At 39.5% G+C, this 24,168-nt stretch overlaps 2 protein-coding genes and 1 non-coding gene across 7 annotated transcripts in view; all 3 read right to left on the reverse strand.

Moving 5' to 3' along the window:
- EPB41L2 (erythrocyte membrane protein band 4.1 like 2) overlaps positions 1 to 24,168 on the reverse strand; it is a 238,778-nt gene that overhangs the window by 66,831 nt on the left and 147,779 nt on the right. For all 5 annotated transcript variants that reach the window (XM_062186757.1, XM_062186758.1, XM_062186756.1 and 2 more), the window contains exons 4-6: positions 18,193 to 18,297; positions 5,065 to 5,107; positions 204 to 279 (exon numbers count right to left, since the gene is read on the reverse strand). In XM_062186757.1, the coding sequence (XP_062042741.1) occupies positions 204 to 279; positions 5,065 to 5,107; positions 18,193 to 18,297 (224 nt within the window). The remainder of the gene's footprint in view (positions 1 to 203; positions 280 to 5,064; positions 5,108 to 18,192; positions 18,298 to 24,168) is intronic.
- On the reverse strand, positions 8,254 to 17,694 carry LOC133756369 (NADH dehydrogenase [ubiquinone] 1 alpha subcomplex subunit 11-like). Its single transcript, XM_062187080.1, has 3 exons — positions 17,590 to 17,694; positions 12,458 to 12,467; positions 8,254 to 8,842 (listed from the first exon to the last, which is right to left on the reverse strand). The coding sequence occupies exons 1-3, from the start codon at positions 17,692 to 17,694 to the stop codon at positions 8,295 to 8,297; spliced, it is 663 nt and encodes a 220-aa protein (XP_062043064.1). The 3' UTR covers positions 8,254 to 8,294.
- Positions 11,232 to 11,426, reverse strand: LOC133757194 (U2 spliceosomal RNA). The gene has a single exon (XR_009865574.1). It is a non-coding gene; the product is annotated as a U2 spliceosomal RNA (small nuclear RNA).

Genomic DNA, 24,168 nt, shown 5'->3' on the forward strand with positions numbered 1-24,168 from the left:
AATGGATACAATAAAAGCAAATAAAATTTTTGAAACTGGCAACATTTCAAGCTATTTGGGAGTAATCATTTCTAAGAAAACTTCTAAAACTTAATTCATACAATATTATTTTGGTTTTCAATACTGAAATTACCACTCTGTTCTCTATTGGGCAGAAACGAGAGCTAAGTAAAGGTTCATCTTAAAATGTAACGATAAAGTACCTGGTGATATCTTCTGTCAGTTGAGATGGATCAGGAGGATAAAACTTCACATTAAAAGTGAACAGCCAAGGAAGAGCTGAAATTATTAAATATCAAAGTTATTCACCCACACAGATGACTACTTATTTTGATACAGTACAGAGTAATCTAACTAAAAAGTCAGTTTGCAGAATTTTGTTTCTTAATTACTATCAGTATCACAAAGGGAAAACTAAATGACAAATAAAATACACACCCATTTCACAAATAACCCACCACCAAAGAATTCACTGTTTTTACAAACATTTATTACTACTTCAACAAATGCTTTGTGTGGTGATTCATTATGCAAAAACTTTAATATAATCTCCTTACAATAGTTCTGAGATAGGACTTCTCAGGTTTCAGAGAGGAGATGTAAGTATACTCGTACATAGCATATACTTCACTGTACTGTGCCATCAAGAATGAAAACATCAAAAACTGTGTCATAAATGACTTTTGAAAAAGTTAAAACATTGCTATCTATTTGTTACCATTTCACTAATGTTTTGCTGTATCCTGTTCTGGATGGTTTAGAACAAGAAATAATACCTGTTGGAAGACAACAGGTATTATTTTCTTAAAGAGGCTCAAATAATTACACTAGCCTGAATTTATATTTCTTCTCAAAGGGTATAGTATTTTTTAAATAAAAACAAAAATATGTGTGTGTATGTGTGTGTGTTTCTAAGTTATTCTATTTTATTCTATATATATTTGAAGGCCTCACAAGAGCTTTAACTTATGGACTTGACAAAGTTTCTTGAATCCTATTCTCTTATTCAGTGCATCACTTTGTCTTTTTCTCAAATATTTACTAAATGGCTATAGCAAACACATGCATTTTAGCTGGATTTTGGCTCATACATCACTATTCCACTAACAAAGTTAATCCTGCTGAACTCAAGAAACAGATGTCAGTTATGTTCTACCTATTTAAAACATACTAGAAGAATATAAGATTTTCCTGAATATCAAGAGATATTATGATGTTTCTTAGCCTATGGTACCACATTGGCTGTGTCAAATATCCATGCAATGTGTATACATTTACACTTCTCTGAGGTGACTGCTAATCCACAATCAAGCAAAGTCATCATGGGATTATTATTTCTTAAAAGCTTATTTGTTTTCTCAGCATTAACACTAGCATATGCTTGCCTAGATATGAGTATAGGCACACATTTCTATGAGAACATCTATATTTTAGGATATATAACCAAATCTAAAAGTTGTTGAAATGCACCAATAATGCTATCTTTTAACTGATGAAACATATATATTTGTGGTATAAAGTATGTTTTGAAATATAAATATATTGTAGAATAGCTAAGTCAAGCTAATTAATATATGCATTACCTCCCAAAGTTACCATTTTGGGGGCATGGAAACACTTAAGACCTACTAAGTAATTTCCAAATTAAACTTTTGATTATATAGTTATCCTAATTGTACCTAGACATATACAAACAGTACAGCTGGCTATGGATTGTTTATGCATATTTATGACATGTAAGCCTTAGCTTTACAATTTTATTTGTGTGCGTTCCAGAAAACAGATTTGGCCCTTGCCTTCAGTAACTCAAAAAAGATTAACATGTACTTTTGCTAATTGTCTATTAACTAAAAAGTAACAATAAAATCTCAGCAGAGACTGGGCTGGAATAGAACACACAGTTCTTTCCTCCATTTTAAAACAAGCAAAAAGAAAGAGGAAAGAGGTAAAACATCACTTCCTAAGCCCACTTTTGCGTTAGGAGACAGTACAGGAGGCCATTTAAAACTGGACCCAATAGTTTTAAAAAGTCTAATCCTGTTGCTGATTTAACAATTTGACACTCCTGTTCATGGCGTCAGTAATCTCCCTAGGCTCTAGTCATGAGTTGCCAGGGCTATGGAAGCCTTTAGAGTTCGCTGACTTTGATCTTATTCCGATAGGGTCATAGTCAAAGTGGAGGTTCGGAGAAGGGTACCTCCTTCTTTGATGGCCCCGTTCTTTCCACTGGGATCTCACTCACAGAGATCATTCATTTAGGTCTTTTTTTTTTTTTTTCCATGATATCTTGGCTTTCCATGCCTGCTATACTCTCATGGGCTCTTCAGCCAGATCTGAATGCCTTGAGGGCTGATTCTGAGGCCAGAGTGTTGTTTAGGACATCTGCCATCCTATGAGTCTGCTGTGTATCCCACTTCCCATGTTGGATCTTTCTCTCCCTTTTTGATTCTATCAGTTAGTATTAGCAGATACTTGTCTTGTTTGTGTGATCTCTTTGAGTCTTAGACCTATCAGAGCTATCAATTGTGAGCACTGTGTACTTACACCCCATGTGGGATCTGTCCCTAATGTGTCGTCTAAAGCCAAGTGATGCTATGACTGGTACTGAAACGGTATTTTTATACTTTGCGTTTCTGTGTGGGCGCAGACTGATGAGGTCTTTGCTAATTATATGCTGAAGTGATCTTCTGTATATAAAGAGAATTGGAAATGAAAAAAAAAAAAAAACAACCTGGTGTTAAAATGGAAATGGCATAGAAAATTAATTAATTTGAAAAAAAAAATTCTGTAGGATCTCTGTCTTTAATGTGCTGTACATTGCTATTTAATGCTATAATTAGTAATCCAATGGTAGTTTTTTCACTTGATGTTGCTATATGGGCAAAAAGTTGAAATCTTTACCTAATATATACTAAACTGATCTTCTGTATACAAAGAGAATTGAAAATGAATCTTTACATGAATGGAAGGGGAAAGGGAGCGGGAAAGGGGAGGGTAGTGGGCGGGAGGGAAGTTATGGGAGGGGGGAAGCCATTGTAACCCATAAACTATACTTTGGAAATTTATATTCATTAAATAAAAGTTTAATTAAAAAAAAAAAAAGTCTAATCCTATTTGTCACTGGTATTCCTCTTGCCAAACCATGAGGGCAAGTGTCCTGAAATAATTCTTTAAAAACTTCACAAATAATCAGAACATAAGAATGTGATCCATAATCAGCAATTCTTGCCTTTCATGTTATCCTAACACATTTTTTTAAAGTTTTCTTCCAAAAGCTTTGAAACTTTTTAAAATGTTTTATCTCCAAAAGGAGGTTTCTGAAAGTAAATATCCATGACTCTGAAATGAGTGGAACACACATAAACAGTAGCCAAAACAAAACCATAGGAAACAACTCAACAGAACATCAATCACTTTTCAGAAGTTGTCCTTTTCTAGATTTGGGTCACTTGGCAGGACTGATTGTAGAGGAAGTCTAAGAACCAAGCATCCTTACACCTTTGTGAAGTCATGCCCTTTGCAGAGTGTAACAACTGCAGAAGGGACAAAAGGAGGATTCCAAAGCTTTCTCGTGCAGTTTCTTCCACAGTATCAACATATATAACTCTGTCTACTTAGTCCTTTTCTTTTCCCCTTTTTGACCATGAAGCAAATGTAAATGAATGAAACGCCAAGATAATATATGCAAAAGAAGAAAAGGCAGGGAGAAAACGAGAGGTGGAAAGTCAGGAACAATACTCAAAAGACAGAGTGACCAACCATGCCAGACTGCCTGCGACTGTCCCATTTCCTGAAAAACCCCTCAGGTCCTGAGAAAATCTGAAAGGGTGGTCACCTTGATCAAGGACATTTTTAAAAGGAAAAAAATACATGCCTGGAATTAAAAAGAGTAGAAAAAGAAAGAAAGGATAGGAAGATGACCAAAAAGATTAGTAATTCAAGACAGAAAAAAAAAGAAAAATAAAAAGAAAATAATGTGGAGAACCTAAAATGGGAGACAGAAAGCAGATAGAAGAAGCACAGCTTTGTTCCAGTGTTTTAACATTAAGAATAACAAGTAGGGAAATGAAATCAATAGTATAGGGAATTCTGCGGGTTGTTTCTCAAGGAAATGGCTTCTCCCTGGACAATTCAGTCTAGATGAACGGTTAGGAATTTACCAGTCTTCAAATTCTGCTCTCCAGTCTAAAACTTCCAGCTGTTCATGTCTCCCTACTTCTTCCTCCTCGGTCACTGACAGACCCTAAAGTAAATGAAGTATCAGATCCTATACTTGAGATTTCTCTGGGGTAATAATGTTTCCTGGCACAGATATGTCAGAGCCAGCCACAGACAAGGCAACCTGCAGAGGCAGAATTTAGGAAGGGAAATGAAGGTGCTTAGAGTGGGACACTAGACACCATTTTGGAATTCTACAGCAAGAACAAACTGGCAAATGGGAAGAACAAGACAAGCTGGACTAACTACAACGCTAGGCTCCAAGAACATGTACAACAACCAGAGACTGGGCAGCGAAGGCAGTGACCTGGGAGAAGTGAAAACACGGTTCTGTCGGCTCTGCAGCCTCAGAAGCCAGCTCTAGTACATCTGTAACAGTCAGCTGTATACCTTTGGGGACTGAGAGCTGCTTAGCAAGGAGACAAACTGCACACTTTAAAATGAAATGGACAAAGCAATAGTATTGGGCCTACCAAAAGTAAAATTTATATTAAAAAAATGAAACTTGTTTTAAAAAAGCAGATTTTCATTCTTTCCCAGAAGAAAAGCTCAGATGTCACGTAACAGTGGCAGACAGTGTAAGGGAATATTTAGGAATGAGTCTAAAAGAATCTCCTGAAAGGTAGGAGTCTCTAAGCCACACAGAAAATAAACAGCTGTGATTCCACAAATATATTATCGCCATTACTAACTTCTCAGGCAGTATAAATAAAACTAGAACTGACCATTCCTTCATATCATGTTAGCTATTCTGGTCTATAGTCCTATAAATTTCAGTAAAGACAGTAAGACATAGATGTAAACATTAACTTAAAATTTTTAAAGTATGATTATTTAAATACTCACTTCGCAGTTGTCTCTTTATTTCTTTTGCAGGATCTAGCCAGTTCTGCATGGGGAGGGAAAAAGTTTAATTTCCATAAGAAATACTTTAAAGCTCAAAATGGAACACAGTTTCAATTCACTTTTTTTTTAAGTGTAAACATATTTTAATATAGTCCTGTTCAAAGCAGCTTTCACCTATTAGCATTCTATCTGGCTACAATTGATTTGCTTTTGAGTGTATATGTTGTATATGTGTGTATGTGTATGTGTTAAAAACAAAATACGCAAATACTTTTAAAGTGGGTCCTGAGGATTGCATTCTCTTGGGTCTGCAAACAGTATGAAACACAATGTACCTACACACAGTGTTTATAGAATTGCCAGCAAACAGCCTCTAAGGACACTGAATTGACAGTTCTTTCATGACTGGTCCAGTCCATACTCAAGAAGAATTAAATTGTGAATAGGAAACTATTGGCTAAAAATCTATTCACCCCAATTGAACACAATTATCTTAAATTCTAAAGCCAACTCTTCCTTTTCCCTTAGCCTCCGTTTTTTTTGGTAACTGTATGATGCTAAGGAGGAGTACTGTCACATCAGATAATATTTTCCTTCTTGAACTTAATATAGTACCTTCTTTCTTTTTAACCTAATTCCAAGCTCAAAATCACAATCATAAGGAACTCCTTTTCACTCCCCCACCATTTCAACCCATTGAGAAAACCAACATAAAAACATGCTGGAAAACCACTGTAACACTTTTAAACAAACAAATTTAGACCACTAGATAAGAAACCATCTATGGGCATTGAATATTTGTCTTTCAAGGCTATAAGCAAAAGAGCCACACAAAAAAATTTAATATTTTTGTTTGCATTTTTATACTTCTCCCATTCTATATTCATCATTACTAAAGTTTACCTTTATCTTCACTAACAAGTAGTTTTTGAGATAAATAAGTCAACCCAATGACTTTACAATAAATAAGTTTTATTCACTCTATTCGGTATTCTAAATAGTACATTAAACATCTGTGCTGAAATAAAATTTCATTCAGATATATAAATAGCAAACAAAATGTTTACTGTCACACAGAAAATAACCATCACCTACTGTCTTAACAATATATTGACATGGTACAACAGAACACGATCTTACACTATTAAAAAGTACTAACAACATGATGCTTTGAAAGCAGAGTTGCATGGACTCCTTCAGATTTTGCCACGCTGTTCATGGCCCGCACTCAAGGCAGCAAGGATCTAAGGTGCGCATGGTTCTGTTCTAACACTGGTTATATTCAGACCACTCAATAAAGAGCTGCCAGAGCCTGCTCTAGTTTCACATTACTGGTGTCCCAGCTGCATAAGCCACTGATGTGAAAGGCCAGTGGGACCCTGTAATGGTACCTCCAGTGCTATGTTAGGGAACAGCTCTAATTCTCCCCTCAGAAAAGAGCTTGGCATTCAGCCTCCATGCCCTGCAGCTGCTGTCCCACACAACAGCTGGCTCACAAATGGCCAGCTATGAGTGCACAAGAATGAGAAAAACAGATCATTCAGTTTCTAGCCCAGACTGGACAAGCTGGAGAAGAGGTGAAGAAGGGTCAAATGGGTGGCATTTCCACCCAAGGAAGTTAACTACCACAGCAAGAGAAACTGAATCAAAGACAACTGGTGTCAAACTGAAAAGAAAACAAAAATAAACCCCCTGACCATGAACGAGGAGAAAGAAAAGAATAGCAGGAAAACTGCTGGTGTCAAAGGCAGGTTTCCTAAATCCCCAGTTTCAGTGACAACTGATAAAGCTGCCTGCTACAGAAGAACCGTAAACAACCCAGCTGTTCCAGAAGATGGTAGAAGCAGCCTCATCTGTGCTCCCTGCCATCTGGTGCCTTCCACTCTCACCTAGAGCACCAACTCCTATTACCAGAGAGTTGCTGCAGAGCAGGAGAAGGGTCAAGAAAGCTCTCCAGATCCAGAAATAGGCGTGACAAGTCTGCCAGGCAAATTCAGATTCAGTTTCATTCTTGGGCCACTTTCTACCACCTTGTCAGCCAGAACACTGAAGGCTAACGTGGCTTCTTTTCTTATATCAGACCCTCATGAGAAAGACTAAGTAGGCAGAATTTACCCAATGCGATCAAGCAGCAGCCACAGAGGTGACTCCTTCCAACTGCCAACATGACTTTGTGCTCTGAACTACACTACTTCCATGTGTGCAAGCTCCATTCCTGCCAAGAAGTGTGGTGGTCTTCCCCTTTTCTAGGACTACAACTTTGCAAGAGCTGTATAGACCACATTTTCCACATCATCCAGGATACTTGGAAGTTTGGGGCCATTGGTAATCCCCTAATTAGTGCCTGTTACCAAAAAGAGCTACACTCGCTTACTTCTTCTCTATGCTGTGGTCATCTTAAAACATCACAAGTTATATGATTTTTATTAGATTTTTGTTTTCTTTGAATAAAACATTCATTTGAATAGTTATCTCTAATGAAAACTTAAGATCACATAAACTCAGATAATATCCACCTTTTCTACAAAGCTGCCCTACTATAGTGAATTGTTCTTGGAAACAGAGACAAGACACAAATAAGAAAATGTTCTCATGAAAATAATGAGAAGTGGGGCCAGCACTGTGGTGTAATAAGTTAAGCCTCTATCTGTAGCGCCAGCATCCCACATGGGCACTGGTTCATGTCCCATCTGCCCCTCTTTGGATTCCGCTCTCTGCATATGGCCTGAGAAGGCAGTAGAGGATGGCCCAAGTGCTTCGCCCCTGTAACCATGTGGGAGACCTGGAAGAAGCTCCTGGCTTCAGATCAGCCCAGCTCCGGCTGTTCCAATGATTTGGGGAGTGAACCAGCAAATTGGAAGACCTCTCTTTATACCTCTTTCTATCTGTAACTCTGCCTCTCAAATAAATAAACAGATCTTTAAGAGAGAGAGAGAGAGAGAGAGGTAAAGATGTGGCTGCTACAGTCACATGTACAGACTTTGGGATCATAAACACATGGAGTTAACATTGTCTTTCTATCAACTCTCTGGATTTGGGCAGGTTTGGGAACATTCTTTGGCTCCTTTAACCCTTCATTTCCTCAAATGCAAGGAGGAATCACAATATCTAGGGTAGTTCTTTTCAACCAGTAGTTTATTCAAATGCTTCCTGAAGAGTAAATATTTTAGGCACTTTTTTTTTCTCACGTACACGCAGGTTTATTTCTAGAAGCGCCGCAGGCGGAGGGTTCACACCCTGGGTCTTGTGAACAGCTCCCGGCCCTCCAGCTGGCCCATCTTGACCAAGGCGGCCATGGTGCCCAGGTACACGCAGCCAGCGGCGCCAACCCCATAGCTGTGAGTGCGTGCTCCCAGGGTCAGGCCTCCCGCACAGCCTCCGACTAAGTAGTCCAGGGGGTCGTCGGGCTTCTCACGGACCTGGGCGCTGACGCAGGAGGCGAAGCTGAACACGGCTCCGATGGCCACTGCAGTGAACGTGTGCTGTCCGGCCCTCGCCACTCCCTCGAGGATGGAGCCTGGGGGCTTGAGCGGGAGGCTATAGGCGGAGGTCAGGCCCGCAGCGCCGCCGATGGTGCTGGCGTAGGCCTTGCGGTGGCAGTCGGTGCCATCGGGGATGTCCGTGTACTGACTCAGGAGCCTCCGCGCCAAAGCCCCGCGCACCGCCGGCCCCGCACAGCGGACTCCGAGGGCTCCACGCACGACCGAGGACAGCAGCCGCTGGCTCTCGCGAGACTTCCTGGGCGGCGCACACAGCCCTCTGGGAGCTATTCTAGGCACTTTATGATAGTATCTTTAACATCTTTTTTGTAGCTAAATAATTTTATCACCTTTAGATATTTCTTCACATAACAATGTTCTCAAAGGTGATGTGCCAAATAAAGAATTTGATGTACCCTAAGAAAGATAAGTCAGGTATCAGGTTCACAAAATGTAGTTGTTACCCATGGGTCAGATCAAATAAAAATCACACCCCTTTTCCTTAGAGAAAACTGGCAGATAATGGCTGCCTTTTTTATAAAGCTGTCCTAGTAGAGTGAAGATTCTTCCTGGAAATGGAGACAAGACACAAGTGACAAGATTCCTTCTCACTAAGACACTGAGCAGGATGGCAGGCCTAAGTGTTCTGCTGTGCATGTAAAGTACATCTAGCTAAGTGTTTCTAAGTTTTGTCTGACGAGGAGGATCTACCTGGCATACGTGTTAACAGAGATGCATCCATGGCCCAGATGGCACTTTCTCAAACACTCTCCAGGGAAGGGGCCTAAGAACATCAATGTTAGGGTCCTTTCCAGTCAATTCTTAATGAGGCAAACAGGGTTTTTCTCAGTGTTTCCCAAACTTCAAAGTATAAGCAACAAAGCAAAAGCAAAACTCAGCTGAAACCCATGTTAGATCTCAATTTTTAAAAAGTTTAAAGATTTATTTATTTATTTATTTGAAATTCAGAGTTACAGAGAAAGAGGGAGATCAGAGAGACTGATCTTCTGTCTACTGGTTTACTCTCAGATGGCCGTAAAGGCCAGGGCTGGGCCAGGCTGAAGCCAGGAGCTTCATTCGGGTCTCCCATGTGGGTTCAAGGGCCCAAGTGTTTGGGCCACCTTCCACTGCTTTCCCAGGTTCATTAGTGGGGAGCTGGAACAGAAGTGAAGCAGCTGGGACTCAAACTGGCATCCATATGGCATGCTGGTGTCGCAGACAGCAGCTTAACTGGCTGTGCCACAATGCCAGCCCCAGATTTCAATAAAATTTATCTTGGCTTATTAAAGAAATTAAAATGTATTTCTTGAGCAACTTAAGACAGGGATATTCACTGATTCAATCTGCTATATTTTTTTCACATCTTTCTCTGTGTACACCTCTCCACATCCAAAGCATCAACTCAGTACATATTTATCTTCTAAATGAGTATCAGGTAAATAAGAAATTAATAAGCTCATAACAGGCTTCCAAAAGAAGTTAACTAAAATGAAGTTGTGGTCCTAGAGTGTCAGAGGGCAATAAATTCAAATCAGGGGGAAAAAATGTTCCATTTTTTATTTTCACTGAACTTCTAACTGAAATTTAGCCTTATTTATTGGCTTTCTCTATAGCCCCACTTAAAATGCTGTGCTGAGAAGCAGCCTACAGAATTCACCACTGCCATGACAAGTTTCTACGGTGGAGGCAGAGCTTTTGGGCAATGCTTAGGACATGGTCTTCAAGGTGGAGCCCCATGATGGAAGACTGGTAGCTTTATAGGGACATGAACCTGCCCTGCCCTGTGATCTCTCCCTCTCACATGCACTCCTGCTGTGATCCCATCCACCAGGATAGCAGGCAGCAAAGGGGGTCCTCACCAGGGCTGGAGCCATGTTTGGACTTCCCAGCCTCTAGAACCATAAACCAAATAAAACTCTTTTCTTTATAGCTTATCCCACATGTGCTATCATGCTATTAGCAACAGAAAACAGATTCATACAAGTACAGAATCCATGGCACCTCTGCCAAAAACAAACAGAAACAAAAAACAGATTTAAAAAAATTTCTTCCATTAGGTTACAGAAACATATTAGCTAAGCTGCACACTTATGTATTATTATACTGATGTACTTGATGCCTATTCTACTCTGTACTGTATCTCTGAGAGTGAAATAGTATTGGCTAATCTAACATCTCCCTACAATATTTTCAGAGTAGTAAAGATGATTCAAATTATCCTTGAACAACAGAAACATCTACAAAAAAACATTAAAGCTTCATTATGAATCATGCTGCTGTGGGAAAGGAAACAACTATGGAGAATATATGGTTCAAACGTCCATGCAGAATACTCAAGGTCCACTCTTGCCTGAGTGGCTATGAATACTTGAACACTCCTGGGACCATGAATCACATGGAGGACTTCCTACTCACTTGGCGTTCATGACATTTCAAACTCCTATGATCCTCGTTGCTATAATTCTCCCCAAAAGAACATTTTACAATGCAGATGGGGCTTCTCACATTTTATGGAGGTGGGGGCGGGGAAGGGGGACCTTTTTTTCTGCCAAAGGCCATTTGGTTATTTGTAACATCATCTGCAGGCCACACAAAATTACCAACTTAAAAATTACCCTGCTAAAGACTTACTGAATTTTGAGCCGTGCCTGTTGTCTTGGCAGGGCCACACCAAATGACTCTCCCAGCCTTATATGGCCCATGGGCCAGAAGTTCCTCACCCCCGCTTCACAAGTATACATGAAAGGGAATATATGAATCACCAGAGGATCTCAACAAAACGCAGATTCTAACTCAGCAGGTCTGGGACAAGGGCCTGGAAGTTTTCATTTCTGGTAAGAACAGATACTACACTCAATCCTAGCCAAAAGGCTGAGAGACAATATAATTTTTCACTTCTAACAAGCTTCTAGATGATGCCAACACAGCTGTTCCTTGGACTACTACCCTTTGACATTATGGGCCTAGATTTCTTTTTGCATATAAATTCCTGTCTCTTCTGACAGCCAAATGCAGAAAGATATTTTTCGGGGCTGGTGCTGTGCCGCAGCAGGTAAAGCTGCTGCCTACAGTGCCAGCATCCCATATGGGCACCAGTTTGAGGCTCAGCTGCTCCAATTCTTTTTTTTTTTTTTAACAGGCAGAGTGGACAGTGAGAGAGAGAGATAGAGAGAAAGGTCTTCCTTTTGCCGTTGGTTCACCCTCCAATGGCCGCCGCGGCTGGCGCGCTGCGGCCAGCGCACCGCGCTGATCCGATGGCAGGAGCCAGGTGCTTCTCCTGGTCTCCCATGGGGTGCAGGACCCAAGGACTTGGGCCACCCTCCACTGCACTCCCTGGCCACAGCAGAGAGCTGGCCTGGAAGAGGGGCAACCGGGACAGAATCCAGTGCTCCGACCGGGACTAGAACCCGGTGTGCCGGCGCCGTCAGCTGCTCCAATTCTGATCCAGCTCTCTGCTATGGCCTGAGAAAACAGTGGAAGATGGCCCAAGTCCTTTGGCACCTGCACCCACGTGGGAGACCCAGAGGAAGCTCCTGGCTCCCGATCAGCCCAGCTCAGGCTCTGGTGGCCATTTGGGCAGTGAACCATTGGATGGAAAATATCTCTCCTCTCTCCTTTCTCTCTCTCTCTCTCTCTCTCTCTGCCTCTGCCTCTCTGTAACTCTGCCTTTCAAATAAATAAATAAATCTTAAAAAAAAAAAAAAAGATATTTTTCAAGTTCCTTAACTGACTTGGGTAGACAACAAGCCCTTACTAAGTAAGCATTCCACTTGTTGACAGCTTCCAGCAGAAGGCCTAGCAAGGTAGCTTCCACATTCCCATATTCTGTGTTTCTTTGAACTCTTCCCCCATCTCACTAAGAAGCTATATCAAAGAATGCCAGACCCACTGGTTTTTTATTGCACTTTGCTAACCTGCTTTCACCTAACAGAGATAAGTAACCACAGTCAGCAAATCAGTTACATCCTAACAGTCTGAGCATGCAGGAGCAAACAGCAGGGCCCTGAAGACCCCAGACCTGGATGACAACTCCAAATCCCTCTTCTGATAGAGCCTCTCCTTCACCAAATTTTGGTCTGGCTCCTCTAAATCCTCATCTCATCAGGTCTCAGCTTTTGGACTGCTGTGTCCAACTATGCACTGTCCAATTCTGGTATGAACCGTGATCAGGAAGTTGCTTTAGTCTGAATCTCCTAGTCTTAGTATCTTACCCCTCTTGGTATTTGATAGGTTCCTCAGTACTCCTGCCATCCCTCACCCTCATCTGCCTTCAGCAAGAATTCCATGAAGGGGGTTTGGCCAAGCCCCATTAAGAACGCTAGGGTATTTCCTCTTTGAAATTTCCCACGGGCTAATGCACTTCCCCTTCCCTGACTATAAAATTCCACTTTTCCTAGTATTGTATAGAGTTGAGCCCAATCCCTCTAAACTTTCTGAAAACCTCACTGCAGCGTCTGTAGACCTATCACAACATTCCTAAATAAAATCTGCCAATTTTTTAAAAAAGCTTTATTTATTTATTTATCTATCTATTTATTTATTTGAAAGGCAGAGTGACTGAGAGAGACAGGGACAGATTTTCCATATGCTGATTCACTCCCCAAATAGTCACACTGGCTGTGGCTGAAGCAGGAACTCCACCAGGGTCTCCCACATGGGTGGCAGGCTCTCAAGTACTTGAGCCATGATCTGCTACTTCCCAGGCACATTAGCCATTTTAACAAGTGTTAGAATAGGTTTCTAGGAGCTGGCACTGTGGCCCAGCAGGCTAAGCCACAGTTTGTGAGGCCAAATCCCTTAATGAGCACTGGAGTCCAGTTATTCTGCTTCTGACCCAGCTCCCTGCTAATGTGCCTGAGAAAGCAGAACATGGCCCAAGTGCTTGGGCTCCTGGCACCCAACTGAGAGCCCAGGATGGAGTTCTAGGATCCTGGCATTGGCCTGGTACAGCCCTGGCTTCCATTGCCATTTGGGATGTAAACCAGTGGATATAAGATATCTCTCTCTCCAATTCTTTCAAATAAATAAAACAAATCTATTTTTAAAAGTAAAAGAATATTTTTTCTTTAACAGTTCCTTTTCCAAAAACAAAGAAAAACAAACCAAAACATACACATATATCACACACACACACCCCTCTCACCTCCAATTCCCCTTTAGGCTGGATCCTAAGATCTAAAGTTAAAAATTTTTTCAAATGCCTAGCCATGCTTTCCTCGCTCACTTTTGTGATCTCCAACTTTTGTGATCTCAAGTGAAAGAAATTAACACATTCAACTTCACCCTGTATTAACTAATGTTAAAAGTATAAAAGTAGTTTTGTCTAAATCTACATTCTCCCATAGGAATTCATACCACTGAAGCAGATCCCTTTAATTACATTTGCCTAAATTAGGTCTAACAGAAACTCTAATGTTGGTGTTAGTAGAAAAGTTACAGGTTTTCTATACCACAGTGAAACCTTCACTATGCATGTGGGAGGACATGGGATTATAAAGTTTAACAGGGTTGAATACAGAATTTTATTGAAGAATGTATCACGCATATAAACTGTTTAATATTTGAGGTTTTTAGTTCTAGTTTCAAGGACACAGTCTGGCTATGAAACAAGCATTTTAACAGATTTCCATAAAGTTACAAATACAAGCACCTCTTTGACATTATAATGCCTGGGCCAAATGCCAAACTCTATTAACAGCAAAAATTTCAAGACAGTATTTTTCCCTTTAAAGAAAGTCCAAAACCCTTAATGATGGTTCCATGTAGACACAGATATAAGAACTGTATGGACTTGGAACTATGTATATAACAGAATAACATGTTGCTTGAATCTGCATATTTTAACATTTTCCAGATTAAATTTCACATAAGCATTCTCAACAGACACTAAAAAGGTCTAACAATGATAGACATTCAAACTCAGAATGAACTAAATTGCTTCCAATTCAATGTCTGACCATGGGATACAGTACTATGCTAAAATGAAAAGAAAGCTTAGATTGCCTCTTCATGGAAAATATCCACACAAATACTTGTGGCTTTGCCTTACTTTCACTATACAAGAGGCTAAAATAAGTCTCTGAAATTTCCATAAATACAGATAATATTCAGCATGAAAAACAAAAATGCTTGTATCTCTGCATCACACTGTTGAAATTGCATGGGTTTCAAACAAAGCAAGACTGGTTGAGTTAGTATACTAGCAATTTTCTGGGGGAAAAAAGCAAGTCACCATACAAATCTGTGTCAGAAATACATTATTTTGCCTAGTGATTTTGCAGACTAGATTTTGTCTCTGTAGGAATAAAAATTACACAACACAAACATTACAAAAGCAGATTACATACGAACAATTAAATATATTACTAACTATACCCAAACACTCATTTCCTAAAAAATGAATGTCTCAGAAAAGACATACTACTATTCTCCCAAAATTTTTGAGTTAAATATAACCTAGGTTCAAAATACGCATCTAGTTTTATAGACATTTTCATTGTACATTTCATAAGTGAAACTACAAAGTGAGATAAGGAATTATGAATCTTATTCAGGATTAAAACCTTTTTGGCAATGAGGAAGCCACAGTAAACCCACCCAAACCTATCCTTATCTTATTCTCTGCCTTGACTTTGGCCAACCCCTTTCAGGTAAAACTTTGGGTCTTGACATCACATAGATCTCCAGCTCAGTAGATTACATCATGCCACTCTTAAATGCTATCACAGAGTAATGAGGAGAGAGATTTCCACAAATAAGGTTCATTCTTAAACTTGTGGATGACACAAGAAAGGAAAAATCAACTCCCCTTGAATTGGGAATGGTAAGGGTAGTAGTAAAAGGCAGTGCAAAAAAAATCTCAAGAGTAGGAAATTTAAGTTGGATCTGAAGGAATGGTAGACATTCAGATAGAGAAGAAATGGGAAGGATATTCTCAAATGTAAGGAACAGTATGTGCAAACGGACATAATGTGGATTAGCAAGACTCATTTCTAGAGAAAAATTTATATGTATTCAATATGGACTGTGGGCCCGGTGCTGTGGTACAGTGGGTTAACACCCTGGCCTGCAGTGCCCACATCCCATATGGGCACCAGCTTGAGGCTCAGCTGCTCCAATTCTGATCCAGCTCTCTGCTATGGCCTGGGAAAGCAGTAGAAGATGGCCCAAGTCCTTTGGCCCCTGCACTCACATGGGAGACCCAGAAGAAGCTCCCGGCTCCTGGCTTCAGATGGGCACAGCACTGGCCATTGCAGCCAATTAGGGAGTAAACCATCAGATGGAAGACCACTCACTCACTCTGTGTGTGTGTGTGTGTGTGTAACTCTTTCAAATAAATAAATAAATCTTAAAAAGAAAAAAAAAGAAGTTTACCAAGAAACAAAGCTAAAGTAGACTGAGGTCTTGTGACCAAGAGCTTTGCAGACCACAATATGGGGAGTAAGACTATACATTTTAAGAGTTTTAAGTCAAGGAGCAACAAAATCAAATAATCATAGGAATCTGGAACTGGGCAGTTAGTCCAGGTAGAAGGCTGATGAAAGTCAAAACAAGAGACAGACACCTAAAGCAAAGCAAGATCTGTGGATAAAGAACAGGTGAGATATGTAAGCAGCAGCAAAGAGAACTTGCTGACTTATTAGCAGTAGAAAGAGCCAGACAGTGGGAAGGAATCTAGAACCCTTCGTCAGAAGACAGATGGAGTTGAACAGGAAGATGACCAGTTTGCTTTTAGACAATTGAGTGTAAGACAGTTACATATATGAGTCTGAGATTCAGGTGAAGATATGAACCAGACACATATACCGGGAATTATCAAAATAAAAAATAAGGACTTCGACTATTTAAATACCACTCTTTTCGTACACAAAACTGGTATTCCAGAAATGCCAGATTTCTCATTGCAGAATAGCCTATTCCTACTAACAGAGGATGTTATTCTTCAGCATAATGAACTTTCTCCTGTTTTATGGAGATTAAATGCTCTTAGGGGTCTACCAATATGCAAGCTCAAACACAAGTAAATAATGACAGTCAGATTCTCACTTCTCTTTTTCAGCATTGAGGTCCATCACAAGAGCACGTGGCTGGAAGGCTTATCATATAATTAATTGTCTTTAAAAAGCACCCAGTTTATTTAGTCAAATGTGTTAGTACTTATGAGAAGAGCATTCTAAACAGAGTTCTAATGAGAACACTCACATACTATTCAGCAGACAGGTATGCAATTTAACTGTCTTTAGTTAAAATGTGGAATTAAAACCACAAATTACTTATCAAGGCTTTGAAATTAAGCAAGTTGAGAAAATTTAATTTATGTATAATTATCACTTTCAGTATCCTATATTTCATTGCTGAGACATGTAAACAGAAACAATGGTGGTGTGTAGGCAAATTAAAAAATTCACACTTACATTCCTCTACTAACAATTTTGTTCGATTCACTGTGACTTGAATGTTAGACATTGGAAAGGAATCCCTTCACTGTGGCCCAGTGCTCTGGGGGTCCTCAGAATGGGCACAGTGAATCAATCAACAGTCACAACAAAAGAGACTAAAACGGCTTCATCAGTAGGATCCAAACTTTCATTCTTCATACCTATACGCATATCTTCTCCTCCCAAGGGATTCCCCAGACTCAGAAAGTAGAAACAGAGAAAAAGCCCTTCTCTTACCAGGAAGGAAGGCTACCCATTAATTCTTGTTTTGCCAGAACAGTTTAATATTTCTCTTTACTTATGAAATGAAGAAGCCCTGCAATATGCTGGAATTAGCATTAAGTATCAGATGATTCTGATGCTCTTGCTTAGTGTTTGGGAACTTTCTACAGAAACTATCTCAACCCACACCTGATGTCAGGCAGAGCTCCCCAGGCACACTGGCTGGCCAAATCTATCCCCCTGATTCAGTGAGTCCCTACCTCCTTTGTTGTCCCCAACAGCCCAGCACCATGCTAAAGAGTCACCTTACACAGCCTCTATGGTCTGTTCAGCAAAGCCAGCACTTCTTCCTGAACTCCACAGGTCCACATAGGAACTCTTCTTACCCCTGATATTCCTTTTAACGTGGCTTCTTCCCTTACTTTTCCAGAAGGCTCAATACCTGGCATGCAGGCGACCTCACGGAATAGGCTGACTTCACCAGCTGCCATACTTAGTACCAAAAGCTATCAGTATGATGTGACCTACATGACACTATGTTTTAAAGGTCTGTGTTGTCATTATGCCACAGTACCAATTTTTCCCATATTGAAAATCTTTTACTCCAATGTATGTATTTTTAAAGTGCTTCTTTTCCCCCACAAATTCATTATACAAATTGGCTCCACTATGAATTCAAGAACTAAAAATTAAACATAATTTTAAAATCAGTTCTCTTAGTCTCAAACAACCAACACAGGATAAAACAGTCTATTCTATCAGCTCATGTTATATGCAGAAAGCACACACCCACACATGCACACAAATTGTCAAAATGTGACAGGTGGCTGTCTCTGCAAAAGACAATTTTTCAGTATTTACCTATGTCTATCAATGAATAAGTCATAATAAACACACAGGCTAGCTTAAAGATAAATGTTCATACTGAAATAAACTGGTTAAGAAAAAATACACTATTTTCCAAAAAAAGTAAACTTGAAATTACTTACTTTCTGCTCAGGATTTTCCTGAAACAAAAGTCCAAAGTAGTCCTTCTCCAAGAGATTAAGATGTTCACATACTTTGTCAAATAACACTTGTCCCTTCACACGTTTCTGGAGAGAAAGAAATGGTATCTTTATCTTTCGAGTTTATGATTCCACAAGTATTTAAAAAAAGAGCATTGTATCAGATACCTGTTTTTCTATAAATTAACATGAAGTTTTCTAACCTTCTAACAGTATGTAAGAGTGATGGGGAACTTCTTCCATTTCAGCCTTCTCGCTCTATATAAATACAAAGCATAAAGCCTAATATGAAGCAGGATCAATGGCCTTTATTTACTGCTATTCTAAGCTAAACATAGACTATAAAAAAACAGAACATTAGGTTCAGTGCTCATTTACTTATTTTAAAACAGTATAAAATTATGTTCAAACTGTTTTCCTCAATTGTTCACGATGGCTCATGATATATCTACAAGGTACACTCTCCAGGAAAAACATTTGGCCCTAACATTATTTAGCATCCTAACATAATTTATCCCATCATCATTTAGGTTTGACTTTTTAATTTTTGTTTCATGGTATCTGTAAAAGAGGATTTTTTAAAAACCATTCATTTATCTGAAAGGTAGAGTGACAGAGAGGGCATGCAAGAGAGATGGTCAGGGGAATCCCCTATTCACTCCAAATGCTCAACACAGCAGGGGGTAGGCCAGGCCAAGCCAGGAGCCAGGAGCTACATTCTGGTCTCTCATTGTGGGTGACAGAGACCCAAGTATTTTGGCCACCTGCTTCCTCCCCAAGTGCATTAGCAAGAAGAAAAGTAGCCAAGATTCCAGGCACTCCAATACAGGAAGTAAGAGACCTAGACAGTGGTTTAACCTGCTGAAGCACAATACCTTGCCCCTGAAATATTTTTTCAATACCAGCTATACTGTATTGACAGTTTTCTAGAGAAATAAATGGTGATTATCCTTTAGGATTTTTAAGATACAAAATAATAAAACTATAACAATAAATCAACTGCCTCTAAGCATTGAATATATCTTTGTCTTGAATAACCTTTTTTATTTTAATTTAAGAAGGTGCTGTCAACAGAGACATTAAAGCCCTTAATTGTCACAGAAGAAAAGCTCATTGTCTAAGGCAAAACATAATCAAAGTGGTGACTCATGCCCAATTAAGATGCATACTCCTGGAACAGTCCAACTGTGAGGTCAGGCCAAACACGCCCCCCCATTGCCCAACATACATTGGTAGAAGCCACCACTGGGCTGACAGCGGAAAAAACAAACCCCAGACTTTCTGATCCTCTGAATGAATACTCTCTCTAGCATACTGGTATACTTCTTGGTTTATCCAGTTCCTCACAGACATATCCAGTATTTCTATTATTAAACCTTTTAAAACATTTAATAACATTTCTGGAAAAAAGTTACAATAAATAGTAAAAGGAAGGAGAAAGCCACACAGATTTCATTATTTCAACATAGCAAGCAGAGTGCCGCAAGTATCACTACAGAATGGCATTCAGTCTGTAATGTCCAGTTTAATTCCTAAGTCCATTTAAGACAGATATGTGCCTGTTTGTCTATATAGTTAAAGTATATAATTACAAGGGTACTTCAAAAAAGACTGTGGAAAACAGAGTTCAAAGATCAGTTTATTCTGGTGATTAAAAAAAAAAAAACCAGAAATCCACGCATAAGCATTGTGTTCAAAAAGTTTGCGGAAAACTACATATTATGAAAAACTGAGTATGCATAATTTTCAAATTTTCTTTGTACCAAAATAAATTTATTTTTAATTACATTTTGCCAAAAACTTTTTGATGTGCCCCTATAGCACAGACAATAAGAGCATTGAGCTGTGTGTGTCAAACACAAAAGTTCTAAATATATTTCCATTACTTACAAGCTATTTGGCCTACAGCAAGACAATCAACTTCTGTGCGGGTAAGTCTGAATATTTGTGAGATGGGAGTAACAGAATCTACCACATGAGGTATAAGGAGTACAAAACAAGTAATAAATAAAAATTGGCTATGATGGTGTATGAAATCAGGGTAAATCAAACATCTTAAGAGAACTGATGTCTATCAATACATATCTCAGTTCAAAAAGAGAAAAAGCATTCCAACATTTGCTTAGAATCAATTATTAGTAATAAATCATACTTTCTCACTGGTTTTTATTTCAAAAATGGATTCATGCTCTCATGGACAAAATTTCTCCAAATGATTAACAGGAAATCATCCATGGAGCTCAACACCGTAATTTGCTAGTATGTAGAGCCTTTATTCTGGAAACCAGTATGGGGGCTGGAGTAAGACCCAATTACTCTATCATTCAAATTGTGTAAGCCCTTGTTATTACTAGACAAGTGTGACAATGGGAAAACAACTTAGTCTCCTTATCTGTAAAAATAAGTGTAACAGCTACTTGAATCTCTCACTGTGAGATTCAAACTAACCTGAAGATAGGATATGTCAAAATGCCAAAGTGCTTCTATCAATCATTGCAGAATTCTGTCCCTAGGTGTTCTTTCTCTAGCCTATGTCTAATAAACAACAAAAATTAAAAAGAGGCCGGCGCCATGGCTCAACAGGCTAATCCTCCGCCTTGCGGCGCCGGCACACCGGGTTCGAGTCCCGGTTGGGGCACCGATCCTGTCCCGGTTGCCCCTCTTCCAGGCCAGCTCTCTGCTGTGGCCCGGGAGTGCAGTGGAGGATGGCCCAAGTGTTTGGGCTCTGCACCCCATGGGAGACCAGGATAAGCACCTGGCTCCTGCCATCGGAACAGCGCGGTGCGAGAGGGTGAACCAACGGCAAAAGGAAGACCTTTCTCTCTGTCTCTCTCTCTCACTGTCCACTCTGCCTGTCAAAAAAAAAAAAAAAAAATTAAAAAGAATTAAATAGGAAAACTAACATAATTCAGATGGATAGGATAGGACACAAATGGAGAGAAAAATCAGCAAATTGGAAGATAGATTCGAAAATGCCACCCAGAATGCAGCATGAAAGACAAGAGAAAATATGAAAGCACTTCACAGACACAAAGAACAGAAAGAAGACCACATATACCTCAGAGTCCTAGAGATGGAGACAACAGAATAAGGGAAAAATGTTAGAAGACAGAATGGCTGACAAATGCTACAAGTCTTCAAATTAAGGAAATCTGATGGAACCCTAGAAAGATAAATAAAATCCATCAGTCCATATCATTTATTTCACAAATTTATTTATACTCACTTGCATTCAGAAGGTTTTGACATGCATTATTTAAATATAGTATAATAAGGGCTGGTGTTGTGGACTGGCAGGTTAAGTGCAATATAAGCATCCCTGTTCCACCTCTGATCCAGCTCCCTGCTAATGCACCTGGGAAAGCAGCAGGAGATGGTCCAAGTCCTTGGGCCCCTGCACCCATGTGGGAGAACTTAAAGAAGCTCCTGGCTCCTGGCTGCAGATCGGCCCAGCTCCAGCCATTGTGGTCATTTGGGGAGTGAATGATCAGATAGAAACTTGCTCTCTTTCTCACTCTCCATCACTCTCTCTCCCTCTCTGGCTTTCTGTCTCTCTCTGTAACTCTGGCTTTAAAATAAATAAATCTTTAAAATAATAATAATAATAATACAAAGGCAACAAGGAAAGAAACATGAGCTAAGGAATAAATAGAAAGAAGAAAATTGTAAGAGAAAATCCAGAGAGGTTACTTCCAAGAAATCAAAAGCTGATGTTTTTTAGAAGTTAACCCAAAAAACCAACCAACCAAACAAACAAGATAACTAGTTTATATTTCTTCTTGTCTTAAAAAGAATAAAGAAATTTGCAAAAATTAAGAGTGAGAATGGGAGAGGGAGAAGGAGGAAAGGCTGTAGCGTGGGAGGGTAGGGGGTGAAGTATTACTATGTTCTTAAACCTGTATATACAAAATACATGAAACTTGTCTAACTTAAATGAAGTTTTAAAAGAATGTAAGAGATTATCAGAGATACATATTAAATGCCATATATTAATGTCCCAAGTTATAGAATAGTACAGTACTGATCTGTAATCAAACGTGTGTGTGTGTTCTGACATCAACACCATTTAGTCATGCAAAATTTCTTTCTTTGGCTTCAAACTGTTTCACAACACATGCCACAAGCAATAATTCTCACTCAGGAGACTGGAACCAATGCACAACTCATAATGGTAGCACATAAAAATGCACAGGGCCGTGCAGGTCAAAATCGTTCCTTTTCAACCCTCCCAGATTCTCAACATGGAAGAAAAGTGCTGTAAGTTCTCTACATGTCCTGGTTTGACCATCAGCCCTACCCTCTTAACAGATGTATAACCATAGGCAAGTTATTAAATTATTCTAAGCCTCAGTTTCTTCTCTTTAAAATAAAAATACCCACCTTATAAAGGTGATGAGAGAATTAAATAAGGTTTATGTAGAGTGTTTAATAAAATGTTTCACATAATACACTGATTCATTAAAGGACAGCTGAAATTACAGGACCTTTTTGAGTTTCTCTAAATATCATTAAAAAGGTTTCACAGTTATTTAATCTAGCTTCTTTATTTCACAAATGAGAAAACTAAGGTTGCAGAATGTTCACCTGATCTAATTTATAGGTTGATTTTCTGAATTTCTTTTAAAAAATTACACCCTTGTTTGTGATAGCCATAAGCATTAATCGTTTATACTTCTACTCCAGAAGGCAATTTTCTCCTACTGTTATTGTTTGGAACCTTTTTAATAAACAGCTTCAATCCTGTTACATGAAAAATTACAAAAACATGTTTGCTAATCAAGAAAATACACAGATATTTTGCTTCACAATCTATACCTAAAATCTCAGTACACAATGCTGGTTCATTAGTTATCATGACAGAGGGTACTGCCCCTGATAAACAGAACTGCCTACATCCCATATTGAAATGCCTGATTTGAGCCACAGCTACTCTGTTTCTGATTACATTTTCCAAACAATGTGCACCCTAAAAAAGCAGCAGGTGATGACTCAAGTTCTTGGGTTCCTGCCACCCACATGGGGACCTGGATGGAGATCCTGGCTCCTGGCTTCAGCATGGCCTAGGACTGACTGTTCAAGTATTTGGGGAGTAAACCAGTGCATGTAAGTTCTTTCTCTCTCCCTCTCTCTCCCTTCCTCCCTCCCTTTTTGTTGCTCTCCCTTTCAAATAAAATTTTTTTAAATGGAACTTTAAAAAATTCATTTTACATGTATGGCACTTACTCTTACGGTCTTCTCCCTTTGATATAGACTGAGTTCTTTAGGAAAAACTGTCTTAGCAGCTCCTACAACAGCACAGCATGGAGCTGAAAGATATTTGTTGGATGCAATAGCTCACTGCCATAATGCCAGCCAAAAACTTGAGAGTTGAGTCTAGAATTCAGGCCTGCTGACTCTCAGTCTTTCACAATCTCCTGGATGTACCTCACGGACTACCAATCCATACCAACACACACTGCCAACTAGAATCTTGGGGAAGTCCAGCCACAGGTCTACATTTTCTCAACTCCACATTGTATTCCACAGTGCACTTCAACTCTTCTTTGATAAATCAGAACACTTCCAAATATCCTTTGGGTATTAGAAGAATGACACAGCAGCAGAGAAGCCACAGTCTATCCCCTTCTCTTAGGAACAGGCCATCCTCGCTTTACAGAGGGGACAGTCCCTTCAGTGACACCAGATTGATTGTTATTTTTTCCTGTTAGCTGAGGTATGCTTTTGCTTTGTACAAACTGTGTCAATCTGTATTCTGATAATAATGCAGCATCAAGTTCAATGAACAATAAAAACTAAACAGCTCTTAATAAAACTTGTCATGTACACTTCATAAAAAAATTCTTATTTTCTGTATTAAATGCCAACAAGCTTGGGGGCCGGCACCATGGCTCACTTGGTTAATCCTCCGCCTGCGGCGCCAGCATCCCATAAGGGCGCAGGGTTCTAGTCCCAGTTGCT

Source organism: Lepus europaeus, chromosome 3, assembly GCF_033115175.1.
Source record: "Lepus europaeus isolate LE1 chromosome 3, mLepTim1.pri, whole genome shotgun sequence".
Lineage (NCBI taxonomy): Eukaryota > Metazoa > Chordata > Mammalia > Lagomorpha > Leporidae > Lepus > Lepus europaeus.

Bases quoted from the DNA above. Each gene is read 5' to 3' on its own strand.
- LOC133756369 (XM_062187080.1), bottom strand. From the start codon at position 17,694: ATGGCAGCTGGTGAAGTCAGCCTATTCCGTGAGGTCGCCTGCATGCCA.